This window comes from Neopelma chrysocephalum, unplaced genomic scaffold, assembly GCF_003984885.1.
Source record: "Neopelma chrysocephalum unplaced genomic scaffold, ASM398488v2 Primary Assembly neopelma1_361, whole genome shotgun sequence".
Lineage (NCBI taxonomy): Eukaryota > Metazoa > Chordata > Aves > Passeriformes > Pipridae > Neopelma > Neopelma chrysocephalum.
The window spans coordinates 1450428-1463776 of NW_020898025.1; the positions used below are offsets into that span (position 1 = coordinate 1450428).

The 13349-nt window shown below is 64.0% G+C and overlaps 1 protein-coding gene across 1 annotated transcript; it reads right to left on the minus strand.

The window, feature by feature from the left end:
- Positions 1-702: 702 nt before the first annotated feature.
- Positions 703-10784, minus strand: FGR (FGR proto-oncogene, Src family tyrosine kinase). Its single transcript, XM_027706028.1, is given in 14 exon segments — positions 703-1843; positions 1990-2121; positions 2941-3094; positions 3175-3251; positions 3396-3575; positions 4589-4753; positions 5188-5337; positions 5408-5511; positions 5645-5743; positions 6037-6139; positions 6240-6414; positions 6416-6490; positions 6708-6768; positions 10661-10784. Coding segments are annotated over 12 exon segments (1611 nt in total). The 5' UTR covers positions 6479-6490; positions 6708-6768; positions 10661-10784; the 3' UTR covers positions 703-1634.
- Between the last annotated feature and the right edge of the window lie 2565 nt (positions 10785-13349).

A 13349-nucleotide genomic window follows, 5' to 3' on the forward strand; every position in this document is an offset into this window, starting at 1 on the left:
TGACCTTGGCCCTGTGCCCCCCTCCCCACCTGCCCAGGGCCTCCCCCCCTAACCTGACACCCCACCTCCTCCCAAGGCCGGGGCCAGTCCCCTCTTCCCACCAGTGCTGGGGAATTCATTAACCGGCCACAGCTGGGCCCTGCTGGGGAGGCCAAGCTGCAAGGAAAATTAACCTCTTCCTGTCCAGCCTCCCAAGCACGGGACCCCCCCACACTGTCACAGCTGGTAGGAGGGGATGGTCCCCTCTCAGGGGGTTCTGGGGGGCTTTGCTTCCCAGCGCTTCCCAATCCAGGCTTTTATTTGCAAGGGAAGCTGGTGTGTCCCTTCCCCACACAGCCTGGGAGGGCAGGGGGGGCTTTCTTTGCTCACCCCCATGGAGCCCCCCAAGCCTGTGTGCCCTGGGGCTGGAGGGGGTGAGGGTTCATCACTCAGTCCTGGCTTGGCTGAACCTGGGACCCCCCCCTGCCCAGGCATGGGTGCCCCCACCCCAAATCTTGCTGTTCCCCCAGGCCCTAACCACCCCCCAGCCCACCCTGCAGGGTGACCATCTCCTCTCCCTTGGCAGGGAGGGGCAGAAGGACCCAGGCTCCCCCCCAGCTCGTTAGAAAGCTTTTATTTCTCTCTATTTACAGACTTCATTAAAAAAAATAAACAACAAATCCCTCCCCTTCCCTCCCTCCCCCTCCACCACCCCTCCCCATGGCACTGCCCACCCACAGCTCTGCCCCGTGGGTGCACAGGGGGCTCCTGACCATAGGGCCAAGCCTGGGACCTCACTCAGGAATGGGGGGGCCCAGGGGGAAAGTGGGACCCCAGGAGCCAGCTGGCAGTGCCATCACATTCACATTGACCCCCAAAGCCCCCCCCTCAGTGCCACAGGGGGTTGAGCCAAGCTGCCATGGGGGGTGACCCCATCCCGTACCCCTCTCCTGCCCCCCACAGGGCAGCAGGGAACAGCCCCTGGGGCAGAGCTGCCCCCCACCCTGCCTGGACCCCTTGTCATCCCCCCAGGGCTCCTTGTACCCCCCCCCAGACTCCCTGTGCCCCCCCAGTGCAAGCAGAGGTTTATGGCTTTCAGGAGTTGGCCCTACTACAAGCAGAGGGGATAAAAAGGGGGGGACAAGGGGATCCCCCCAAATATCAGGATCCCTTGGAGTGTGGGGGGGTGATGGCTGCTGGGGTGAGGGATATAAAATCTCATAAATTAAAGAAGAGAGAAGTGGGGGTCGAGGGGGGGGAATTGAGGCGACCTTCCCCAGGTCAGTGCCAGGATTTTGGGGGCTGAACCCCCCACGTGCATTACCAGAGGAGATTGGGGTTGGCATGGGGAGAGCCCTCCTGAGCCCTCTGCTGCTGGGGGTCTAGGGGTGTCGGGGGGGGGGGCAGGGGGGGGTCCCCACACTCCTCCCCCCCAGCCAAAGCCCTTTTCAAGTTCAAAGCTGGGTGTGAAGGCAACAAAGGGGGGTGGAGAAGGGAGGGGTTCCTCTCTGAGTCCAACATCCTTGTGCAAAGCCCCACGTCCTCCTTGGGGCACCCTGAGCACCCCCAACAGGTGCTTTGGGGGGGGGGAGCAAAAAGGCCCCTAAAAAAAGGGGGAGATTCACCCCCAAAGCCACCCCAAAGCCTCCTGGGGGTCACTGGTTGTCCCCAGGCTGGTACTGGGGCTCGGTGGCGGTGAAATAGTCCTCGAGGAAGGACTGGAGGTACTCGAAGGTGGGACGTTCCTCGGGCTCCCGCTTCCAGCACTGCACCATCACGTCGTGCAGGGACGAGGGGCAGCTCCCCGGGCACTGCATGCGGTACCCCCGCTCCACCTGCTCCAGCACCTCCCTGTTGTTCATCCCTGCGTGACAGGGACAGCCCTGCTCAGCCACCAGCACCCCCACGGGACCAGCCAGCGGGGAAAACGAGGCACAGGGCACCCCTTGCCAAGGGAGATCAGCCCCTGTCTGCACCCCAGGGGTGCCCACTGCCCCGGGGGGGCCATACCTGGGTAGGGCACCCGGCCTTTGGTCACCAGCTCCGTCAGGAGGATGCCGAAGGACCAGACGTCCGACTTGATGGTGAACTTCCCAAAAAGCGCCGCCTCCGGAGCCGTCCACTTGATGGGGAACTTGGCACCTGCAGGGAGAGGTGGGAGAGCCATGGCTGGGGCACCCTGCTGCACCCACACCCACGGCACCCAGGTCTGGAGACACCCCACACCCGGGACATCCTGCACATGGAGTGCCCTGTACTGGGGGGGTCCTGAACCCAGAGTACCCTGAACAGGGGGTGCCCAGCGCTGGGGGCACCCAGCACCCATGAAACCCTCTGCCTGGGGCACCCCATGGCACCCAGCACCCAAGGCACCCAGCACTGGGGACACCCTGCACCTGGGGCACCCATCCCCCGGGGCACCCATAAACTGGGGTACCCATCATTTGGGGTGTCCTTCACCCATGATATCCATTCCCTGGGTCACCCATACCCTGGGATACCAATCCACTGGGGTATCACCCATCATCTGAGGCATCCATCACCTAAAATACCCATCCCCTGAGGCACCCATCTTTTGGGGTGTCCATCACCAGGGACACCCATTCCCTGGGGTACCCATCATCCAAGTTATCCATCACCCAAAATACCCATTCCCTAGGGCACTCATTCCCAGGGGCACCCATTATCTGAGGTGTCCATCACCCAGAACACCCATTCCCTGGGACACCCATCACCCAGGACACCCATCCCCTGGGATACCCATTATTTGGGGTGTCCATCACCAGGATACCCATCCCCTGGGGTACCCATTATTTGGGGTGTCCATCACCAGGATACCCACCCCCCTGGGTACCCATTATTTGGGGTACCCACTGCCCAGCCCTCCCAGCCCTGGGGGGTGACCATTTCCAGGCTGAGGGTGGGACCCAGCAGGGAAGGGGGCAGGTCAGGGGTCCCCACCCTGCCGTGCCGTGTACTCGTCATCCTCGATGAGGCGGGCGAGGCCGAAGTCAGCGATCTTGCACACCAGGTTGTCCCCCACCAGGATGTTGGCGGCGCGCAGATCCCGGTGGATGTAGTTCATCCGCTCGATGTACGCCATGCCCGCTGCGATCTGAGAGGGGGGAAAGCAGTGAAACCCCCCCCCAAAACACCCTCGGGGGGCCTCCCCACCCTGTGCCAGCCCCCCAGTACCTGGGCTGCCATGTCCACCAGCTGGGGCAGCTTCAGGTAGCGACCGTCCCCGTCCTTCAGGAAATCCAACAGGCTGCCTGCGGGCAGAGGGGGGCCCAGTCACAACGCCCCAAAACCCAAGAGTGCCCTCCCCTGCGAGCCCCCCGCCCCGGGACTGTACCCAAGCAGGGTGAGGCTTGCAGGAGAGGTGGTGGGTCCCCCAGGCAGTGCCCCAGGCTCACCCTGGCTCATGAACTCGGTGACGATGTAGATGGGCTCCTCGGACACCACGGCGTAGAGCTGCACCAGCTTGTCGTGCCGCAGCCGCTTCATGATCTGAGCCTCCTCCAGGAAGGCCTCGGGGGACATGGTCCCCGGCTTCAGCGTCTTCACTGCCACCTTCGTGGTGCCGTTCCATGTGCCTGGGTTTGGGGGCACGGGGTCAGCAAGAGCCCGGGGGACAGCCAGCCCCGGCAGGGCTGGGATGGAGGGGTGTGTGGATGGAGGGGTGAGTGGGTGCATGTTTGGATGGATGGATGGATGGATGGATGGATGGATGGATGGATGGATGGATGGATGGATGGAAGAACAAGGAATCAGGGCAAGGCAAGCAAGGGCCATGATCCCACCACACCTCACCCAGGAGAAGGGATCCCACTCACCCCAAGGCTCATCTCCTGATACTTCACCCCATTCCCCGTCCATCCATGGGGGATCCTGTGGCAAGCTGCCATCTCCCCCACACCAGTGGGCACCACCTGGCACCCCCTGACTCTCCCTGCCAGGGCAGGACTGGGCTTCTCCTGCCCAACCTGTGCCCCCCTGCCCTGGCCGGCTGGGCCAGCCTTACCCATCCACACGTCTCCGAAACATCCCATGCCGAGTTTCTTGTCGAGGGTGATGGATTCCCGCTCTATCTCCCAGGCGTCCTTAGCTAATCCCAGGGTCTGGGGCTTCATAGCGGGGCACGGTTGGGTGAGCAGATGGCACAACCCGTCGTTATACTCTGCAGGGGGGTGAGGGGGGCAGGCAGGGGAGGAGGAGGAAGAGGGAGGGAGGGAGGGGGTGTAATGGGATGAATGGAGCATGGGGATGGGGAGGATGGGGGATGGAATGGAGGATGGGATGAATGGAGCATGCACGCCGAGCGGGAGGAGCACAGGGCGCCGCAGGAAGAGGAGGACGAAGGTGGGACCCCCCAGCCTGGTCTTGTGGTGCCATCTGAAATGGGGGGGGTGCTGCTTGCCCATATATCAAGGAGCATCTTGGGATACCCATTATGATCCCAGAGGACATGGGATATTTCCCCATGCTGGCGAATCGGTCTGGCTCAGCCTGTCCCAGCAGGCAGGAGCTTTTCCAAGGTGGGTGCCAGGCCTGGGGGTACCCCCGTGTCCCCCCCGCCGCTCGCCCCGGCTTGCCCGCCGGGCCCTACCCATCCAGACTTCCCCGAACTGCCCGTTCCCCAGCTTCTTGAGGAGCTGGAGGGACTCTCGGGGGATCTCCCACACGTCTTTGGTTTTGACCGACAGGTCGGCCAGCTTTGGGGTGCCCTTGTGGCACGGCACGGCCAGGCGGCAGCACAGCCCTGCTGCCCGCTCTGCAGCACCGGGGCAGGGGGTCAGTGTGGGCACAGACCCCCACCGACCCCCTGCCCACCTTCCACCGCCCCAGGCATTGCCCAGGACCCTACATCATCCGGTCACGCTCCAGCATCCACGTACAAAAATGGGGTGCACCCCCTTTTGCCTCCCCTGGGACAGCCCTGCACCCCCTCAGCTGGGCTGGACCTCCAACCCCCCCAGCCGTGCCCAGGCAGTGGGTGAGGCCCACCCAGACTGTCATCGGGTTCTCCCTGCACCCAGGACATGGAAAAAGGGGAGACCCTCAGGGAATCCCCGAATGCCACCACCACAACATCCCCCTCCTTCCCCAGTTCCACCCAGTTTGCCCAGTCAGTCTCTTACCAAAGGCTCTCCCGGGCTTTCCCTACCCCTCCCATTGCTCCCCTCCATGCCCCCCGTCCCACCCTACCTATATAGTGCTGGACCAGCTGCTGGACGGTGTCGAACTGGGCGCGGGTGGTGATGTAGTACCCCCCACTGTCCAGCTTCCGAATCTTATAGTGCTTCACGTGGTCTCCCTTGGCCTCATCCCAGTCCCGGATGGAGAGCGAGTAGGCCCCTGCGTGGGGGCACAGGTCAGGGAGGCACACAGGGCACACCCACGGGTGTCCCCGTCCCTGTGCCTGTACCTTTGGTGGTCTCGCTCTCCCGGATGAGGAAGGTGCCCCTGCAGTTGCCGTGGCACAGGAGCTGCCGCTCTGCGTCCTTGCGCCCGATCTTCCCAAAGTACCACCTGCCACAGGGACGGGCTCGGGACCACCCGGGAGCACCCAGGGGGACCCCCACCAGCACCACAATGCTGCTGGGGCTCACCAGGACACCCAGGCGGGGTCAGGGGCTGTCCCCACCCCTGTCCCACTACTCACTCCTCTGCCTGGATGGAATCCACAGGGGCCACGTAGTTGCTGGGGATGTAGCCCGTGGTGCCCGAGCTCAGCGACCTGGCCTCCCACCAGTCCCCTTCCCTGGGGCAGAGGAACAGAGAGTGAGGAGGAGGAGGAGGAGGGACAGACAGACAGACCTGGCCATCCTGTACCCCCTCACCCCTCACACAGCACCCCCGGACCCCGCTCTGCCCCACCCATCTCTGCTGAGCCCACTCAGCTCGTGACACACGTGGCCCTGGTATCCAACTACGGAGCCGAGGCAGAGCTTGTGTCCCCAGCCTGGGTCCTGCAGGGGGTACCCATGGCATGGAGGCCCCTCCCTGGGGTGGCAGGGGGGCACTGGGAGCAGCAGGGGGCCCAGGAGAGCTCACGTGTTGTTGATGATGTGGAATTTCTCCCCTTTCTGGAACGTCAGGTCATCCTCCGTCCGGGCCTCATAGTCGTACAGGGCGATGAAGAGGGTCACCCCCCCGCCTGCAGCACACACACATGGACCACAATGAGCCTCCAGGTCCCCTGCACTCCCCGGGGTGCAGCTGGACCCCCCTCCCCACCACCCAGCCCCGCCGCTGACCTGTGATGCCCCCGCTCCTCATCTGCAGCGTGTTGGAGCTGAACACGGGCCCTGCCAAGGACTGGCCCGAGGGCACCGCCGGCCCCTGGAAGTTGTTGAAGTCGGGGATGCAGGTGAAGCTGGCCCCGGGCTGGGTGGGGTCGGGGTCATACTGGGAGGGGGGGGGCAGGGAGAAGGCCCCCTCGCCCCCCCCCCTGCCCTTTGCCAGCCCCTTTCTCCTTGCAGGGCACGCAGCCCATCCTGGGCACCGCCTGCGGGACAGAGCGCCCGTGACACAGGATCGGGGGCACCGGGGGGCACCCTGCCAGCCCCAGGAGGAGCAGGGTCCTTCCTGCCACCCCCTGGCACAGCACACGGGGTGACATGGGGACACCGGGGTGCCAAGGGCACTGCAGGGAGGGCTCTGCTGCCCAGGGGTCCCCACGTCCCCCCAAGCACCGGGGGGGGCTCCGTGGTGGCTCCACTCACTGCGAGGGCTCTTCGGGTCACTTCAGCTGCTCCATGTCACCTCGGGGAGGGGAAGAGGCACCTGTGGGCACCAGGGAGGGTGTCAGGCAGAGGGCAAGAGTTTTGCATGGGCTGAAACACCTCTGCAAGGGCTAAAACACCTCATCAAAGCTGAAACACCCCGTCCAAGAGCTGCAACACCCTACCAAGGGCTGTAAAACTCCTACCATGGGCTGCAACACCCCACCAAGGGCTGTAACATCCCTACCGTGGGCTGTAACACCACTACAAGAGTAGAAATACCCCTGCCATGAGCTGTAACACCCCTGCATGGGCTGAAATATCCCTGCCTTGGGCTCAGACCCTCCTGTCACAGGCTAAAATACCCCTGTATGTGCTGAAACACCCTTGCATGGGTTGAATTACCCCTGCATAGGCTGGAACACCTCTGAACAGGATGCAACACCCCTGCTTTGGGCTGTAACACCCCTGTCATGGGTTATAACACCCCTGCACGAGTTACAACACCCCTGCATGGCCTGAAGCACCCGTGCACGAGCTGAAACACCCTTGCACAGACCAAAGCACCCCTGCACGGGCTGTAATATACCCCTGCACGAGCTAAAACACCCCTGCACAGACTGCAAACCCCCCCTGCATGAGTTAAAATGATCTACACGATCTGCAACACCCCCACAGAGGCTGCAACCCTCCTCCAAGGGCTGCAACACCCCTGCACAGGCTGAAACCACATCCTCGAGCGGGTTTTTCTCTCACTGTGTCCTCGCCACACCGCTCACCTCCCTTCAAGAGCAGCCGTGTCCCTGGCTGCCCCGAGGCTGGAGGGAGCCAGGGTGGGTGGGGAGGAGCCTCTGAAGAGTCCCTGACCCCACACCCTGTGCTCGGCAGGGAGGGGGTGTTTTGGGGAGGAAGGTCCCTGCAGTCATGTCACGCTCTTCCGGCCACGAAGGTGTCACAGAGGAGGAGGAAATTGAACCTCTCCCGCCATGGCTGCAAGGACACGGTCTGTCCCCAGCTCTGTCACACCCCTGAGTGCTGAACACCCACACCAGTCTGCCCAGTTTGCACTGGGCAGAGCTTTCCACTCTGCGATCTGGCAGAGCTCCAGCTGAGAGTAGAGGGGAGGAGCAGGAAGGTGCCCTGTCCCCTGCGCTCCAGAGAGCAGGAGGAGATGAAGGTTTTGGGGTGGATGAGACTTTTCAGGCGGGTTTCTCTCACTACGGCCACTGATTCCCTTTCCTCTCTCCCAGTGGGGGTGGAAAGAGTCCCAGCTCTCCCCTTCCACCTCCACTTTCAACACTGTTGGTGTGGCAAGGCCGCGACCGTTGCTGGTGGGGCAGCGTTGCCAAATCCTAGAGCACTCAGCTGGTTGGGGGTTTCATTCTTGCTCACCATTAGTGGCTGTTTCAGCTGATGAACACCCCTGGTTCTCACAAACCCTGTCCCTTCTGTGTGGGAATCACCCACCCACCACGCTCAGAAACTTCCCATTTCGCCGAATTTCGGTGCAGAGCGGGCGGCGGAGCTGCCAGAGCTGCCAGCGGGGATGGGGCTGGCAAGGAGCATCTTCCAGGCGAGCACAAGCTCCCAGCATCACAGCACCGAGGGTTCAGGTGCTGTGCAGCAGCATTGCACCCACTCTTCCCCTTCCATGGGCTCCCACAGTCCCCCCGAGCCCATCACAGGGTGTCCCAGAGCCGTCCCCCCGCGCTGTCCGTGGGGAGGGGACGCAGCTGGCGCCGTGTCCGGTGGCTCCGCGCTGGCGCCTGGCTCCAGCTCTCCCAAAGAGGAGCTGCTTGGAGCCTGGGAGCAGATGGCAACTGAGCCCTTCCCGCCCCGGCTCCACCGGCACCGGTCCCAGCTCCCGCCCCGCGCTGAGACCCGGCCAACTCGTCACCCCCCGTCCTGCAGGGCACGGCTGGGCACGGAGCAGCCGCATCCCTGGCTGCCCATCCATCTGCTCCCCGGCCCCACGGGACACAGGGCGGCTCGGCCCCATCCCCAGCTCCTGGACGGGGCACAATGTCCCCTGAACGTGCCAGTGTGGCCCCTGTGACCCATGATGTCACCTCCATCCCCTGCCTGACGGAGGGCTCAGGCTCTGAGGGGAGGCAGCTGTGTGGAGCGGGGAGTGTCACACGCTCAGTGCTTGGGGACAAGCCATGGTGGCATTGGCCAGGCTGAGGGTGCCATGACCCCCTCACCCCTGGGCACGGGGGCAGCTGCCAGAGGAACTCCCACGGCACCTACACAGTGGGAAGAGGAAGCAGCAGGAGCCCAGCACGGGGGAGGAGGGGCAGCCAAGGGGAACCTCAGGGCTGGCAGGACCCCAGGCCTTGGGGACGGTGGCAGCTGGGGGGGCCAGGCAGGAACCACAGCAGGGCTGCAGCCCTTTGGGTACCCTGTGTCCTCATGCCCTGACCCGCCCCCTCACCCTGCACAGCCCCCGCATTCCGGTGGCTCTCACAACCTGTTCCCAGGGAAGAGGAACCGAGAGGGCTGCAGAGCCCAGCTGGGGTTCCTCTGTCACCCCACGGCTCTGGAGGTGCCTGGTCCCAGGGGGGGAACTGAGGCATGAGGCAGCTGCAGCACAGAAGGGGAAGGTGCCTCTTTTTAGGACACAGGAGTCTGAGACACATCCCCAACCCATGTCCATGACCCCACAGACCTGGGGAGGGGATGAGAGGATGCATCTGCCTCGACTGTCTGCTCCTCATCCTGGTGTGGTGGCAGATGGTGGCGTGTCCCTGCCCCTTCCCCACTGCCCCCAGCTCCTTTCCCACTGCCCCCAGCCCCAGGTCCAGCCCTGAATCCCAGAGCAGGAGTCCTGCTCCTGCTCCAGCCCTCCCAGTTCACCCAGGGCCTGGTGAGTCCCCTGTGGCTCCCAGGGAGCCAGGCCTGACCAGTGCTTGGCCAGCATCGCCCCGTGCCAGCCCCAGGAGGTGGCAGGGCCATTCCCTGGGGTAAAAGAGGTCGCCCCCCAGAAGTGATCTGCTGCACAAGCTCACCCGAAAGCCACCAGGCCAAGGGCAGGGGGGTCTCCTTGCCCCCTGCCAAGGAGGAGATGCCCAGGAGTGAGGTAACCCCCCCTTCCCCAGCCTCCCAGCCCCATCGCTGGCTGGGAAAGCAGGATTTCCGCTGGAAGAAGAGCAATTCCCGGATCCAAGGGGCTGCAGGGGCGGAGGGAGGGAGCCGGCCAGGGCTCCAAATACAATGTCCCGGGAGGAGCGGGGTGGGGAGGGAATTGTGCAGGGCAGGAAGCGGCGAGTTCCTGTCCCTCCTTGGGACACACCAAGGACCTGGGACGAGGCAGAGCTGCGGGGAGCGGGGGGAGCACCCGCTCTGGCCAGAGCCCGAGCCCCTCACTGTTCTCGCAGCCCAGCCAGGGGTTGGTTGCTCAGCCCCCCGGAGCGCTGGCTGGGCTGGCAGCCCACGGACACCCGCGAGGCTGAGGGCACAGGTGTGTCCCCCCCATCCCGGTGTCCCGGAGTGCCGTGACCTGCCCCCTCCCCAGCGCGGGGGTCCGGCGCGGGTGGAAGCACCGCGTGTCCCCGCAGGTTCCCCGACGCGGTGTCACAGCCGTCAGTGCCGGCACAGCGAGCTGGAGCCGGCGGGTACCCCCAGCCTTCCCCACGCCACAGCCCCCGCTAACCCGCTGCCCCCCAGCACGGCGAGGACGGGGGGTCTCCTCCCGCCCCCAGGCATTGCCCGGGGGGAGCAGTGAGGGCAGAGCCCTGGCAGGGCCCCCAAAAGCCCCGCACGGGAGTCACGGGGTCCTTCATCCCCACAGCTCGGTGCCCGTCCCACCCGGGACCCAGAGCCACCCCACACCTGGGGGGATCATCCCTCAGCACCCCCTCGCAAACACACAGCAAGGGGATTAAGAGACCCCCCACTTTACAGGGGTGAGCCCCCCACCACCCTGCACCGCGCCCCCCACGCATCTCTCCTACCGTCAGCGCTCCCGCTCCGCCTGGCATGGACCCCCCGCTCCCGAGATGCTCCCGACGGGACCCCCGGCCGGGGTGCCACGGCAGCACCCGCTTCTCCCGGCGCCGGGGCCCGGGGTGTCGAGGCGGGGGCCGTGGGAGAGCGGGAGAGCGCCCGGCCGTGTGCTTCCCGTGTCTCTTCGGCGGCTCTGGCAGCCGAGCAAGAGCTTCCCCTCCCCTCGCCCCCCCTTCCTCCCCGCGCTCCCAGCGATGGTTCATTGTACCAGCCAGCCCGGCCCGGGCGGCTGCTGGATCACCGGCGGGATCGCCCTCTGGATCGCCTGGATCGCCCCCTGGATCCCCCTCCGGCACACTCGCTGCGGACCCCTGGGGGTGGTATAGCAGGACACACGCTGGCATTGGGGTGTCCCTGGTCCCCAGCAGCACAAGGGGACACTGGCATGGATCGCCAGGCTCTGCCTGATGGGATTTATGGGATGTGTGTGGGGATCCAGCCTGTGCCAGGGTGCGGGGCTGCCTGCACTCATCCCCAGAGAGCCTGGCATGGCTTCCCTGAGCCCCCCACGCCAGGCAAGGGACAGATTGCACACGGGGGGCTGTGGCCCTGCGAGGGACAGGGACAAGGTGCCCGTCTGGTGGCAGAGCACACACAGCAGCCACGCAGCCACCTGGCACAGGGGCTCTCGGGGCAGGGCAGAGCCCACCCTGCCCTGGCACTGTGTTCCAGGGGGGTCCTACTGTCCCCCCAAGATGGGGACCAGGTCCCAGCTGGCTCAAGCCAGTGCTGTGACCATCGACAGCCCACCAGACATCACCCCCCTTACTTACCCCTTCTCCAGATGAAGTTGCTGGTGGGACGACCCCAAGATTTGGCACCTGTCACACCAAGCCACAGAACTCAGTGAGCTCTGGGAGAGGGGAGGAGACCCCCAGCACCCTGTCTGAGACCCTCTCAGGATCCCAGCCCAGATCACTGAGGCACCCACATGCAAGAGGGCACTTCAGGCCTTTGGCACCCTGACCCCCAGATCGAGGGGTTCTCGATGGGGCCCCTCACTGGGGGGTGCAAACCAGGGGTGCAGGGAAGCCTCCCCTCCAAATCAGAACCTCCCTGGATGGAAATACCTCCCCCAGCTCCACTGAGCCCCACCCTGCACACCCCCCAGCCCTCCCTCCCCCCACCACAGGGGACTGGGATATTTTTGGGTGTCCCCCTGCTGCAGTTTCCGGTGTGGGGCCGTGCTCCCAAGGGGGGGTGAGGGTGCTCAGGGTGGGATGGGGGCTCTGGTCATGCTCCAGCCTGGAGCTGCTGCATCCTAGCTCTGCCACCCTGTTCCCCCACACAGCTGAGCTGGAGAGGGGTCCTTCCCCATCTCTCCAGAGCCTTCCTCCTCCTCCTCCTCCTCCTTGTCCTGTGGTTAACCCTCGCAGGGTGACCTCTTTCCTCTGTGACGCTAAGTCTGGCCCTGATGTTTCCTGTTCTCACAGAGGTGCCAGGGTTGGTGGAGGTCCTGGGTGCCCACCAGGATGGGGACCTGCCCCCCAGACTGATGGCACCCTCACCTTGTCACCTCCCGCCTCATCCTGGGAGCACAGCTCCCCTTTAATCTTGGATTTGGGGGCTCTGGGACTTGCTGAGGGGGGATTCAGACCCTGCTGGGGATGGAAACAGCCCCGTCAGTGTCCCTGGGAGGGGACAGGGGACAGCAGGGACAGAGACTGCTCACCTGTGGGGCCATGAGCCCCTCCAGCCTCCCAGAACCCTCCCCTCTCCCCTTGGGGCTGGCTGTGGGGTTCCTACATCTCTCTGTGCCCCATGATTGGCTCAGACCCCCCCAAAAAAGAATTCCCAGTGCTCCCAGTCCCAGGATCTGCCTTGGTAACGCCAAACTGCTCACAGCCCTGACCCTGTGCTGTAGGTGCTGCCTCTTGCCCCTCACCCTGGCATCAGGGCTGCTTGGCAAAGACCCCAAGGAGGTCACCCCTTGCAGCCCAGGAGGGGACACACAGCCCTGAGCACCCCACTTTGCTCTCCATTTCTCCCACCCAGATGCAGAAGAAGGGACCAGCTGTGACCACCCACCCTTAAGGGGAAGGAAGCCTGTTTTGATGAAAACCCGGTTTTAATAATTCATATATTCTGTATTAGGTGGGATAAGGCAGTACTTGAAAAAAAGTTTGTAAGAAGAAGGTGTTTCTATTTTCAACTGATTTTTCTGCTTGGGGATCTTGGTGATATTACAGTCACCAGGAGCCCTTGCTGTTTGCAGGAAAGAAGAGCCTGTGACTAACCCACTCTTTACTTTCTGAGCAGGGAATTTGGGATCCCGAGGCTGATTTCAACCTGTTCGAATGCATCAATATATAAAATAAAGCAGCCAGTGCTTTATTTATTATTTAACCATCAAGTTAACATCAAACCTGGAAGGAAGCCTGGTTGACCCCAAGCCGGAGGGTCCCCACGGATCCATCCAGCCTGCACCCTCCACGTGCTGCTGGAGGCGTTTTGGGGGGCCCCTCCTGCACCTCCCATCCCCTGTAGCACCCGGCGTGGTTCCACCTGCCCTGCCGGGACACGCTCTCCCCGCCGAGCACCCCGAGGGTGCCCGTCCCCCCGCCAGGCACCACATGATGCCGGTTCCTTCCCTCCTCCGGGGAGGGCCCGGACTCCTGCATTGGCTCCGGCGGGTTT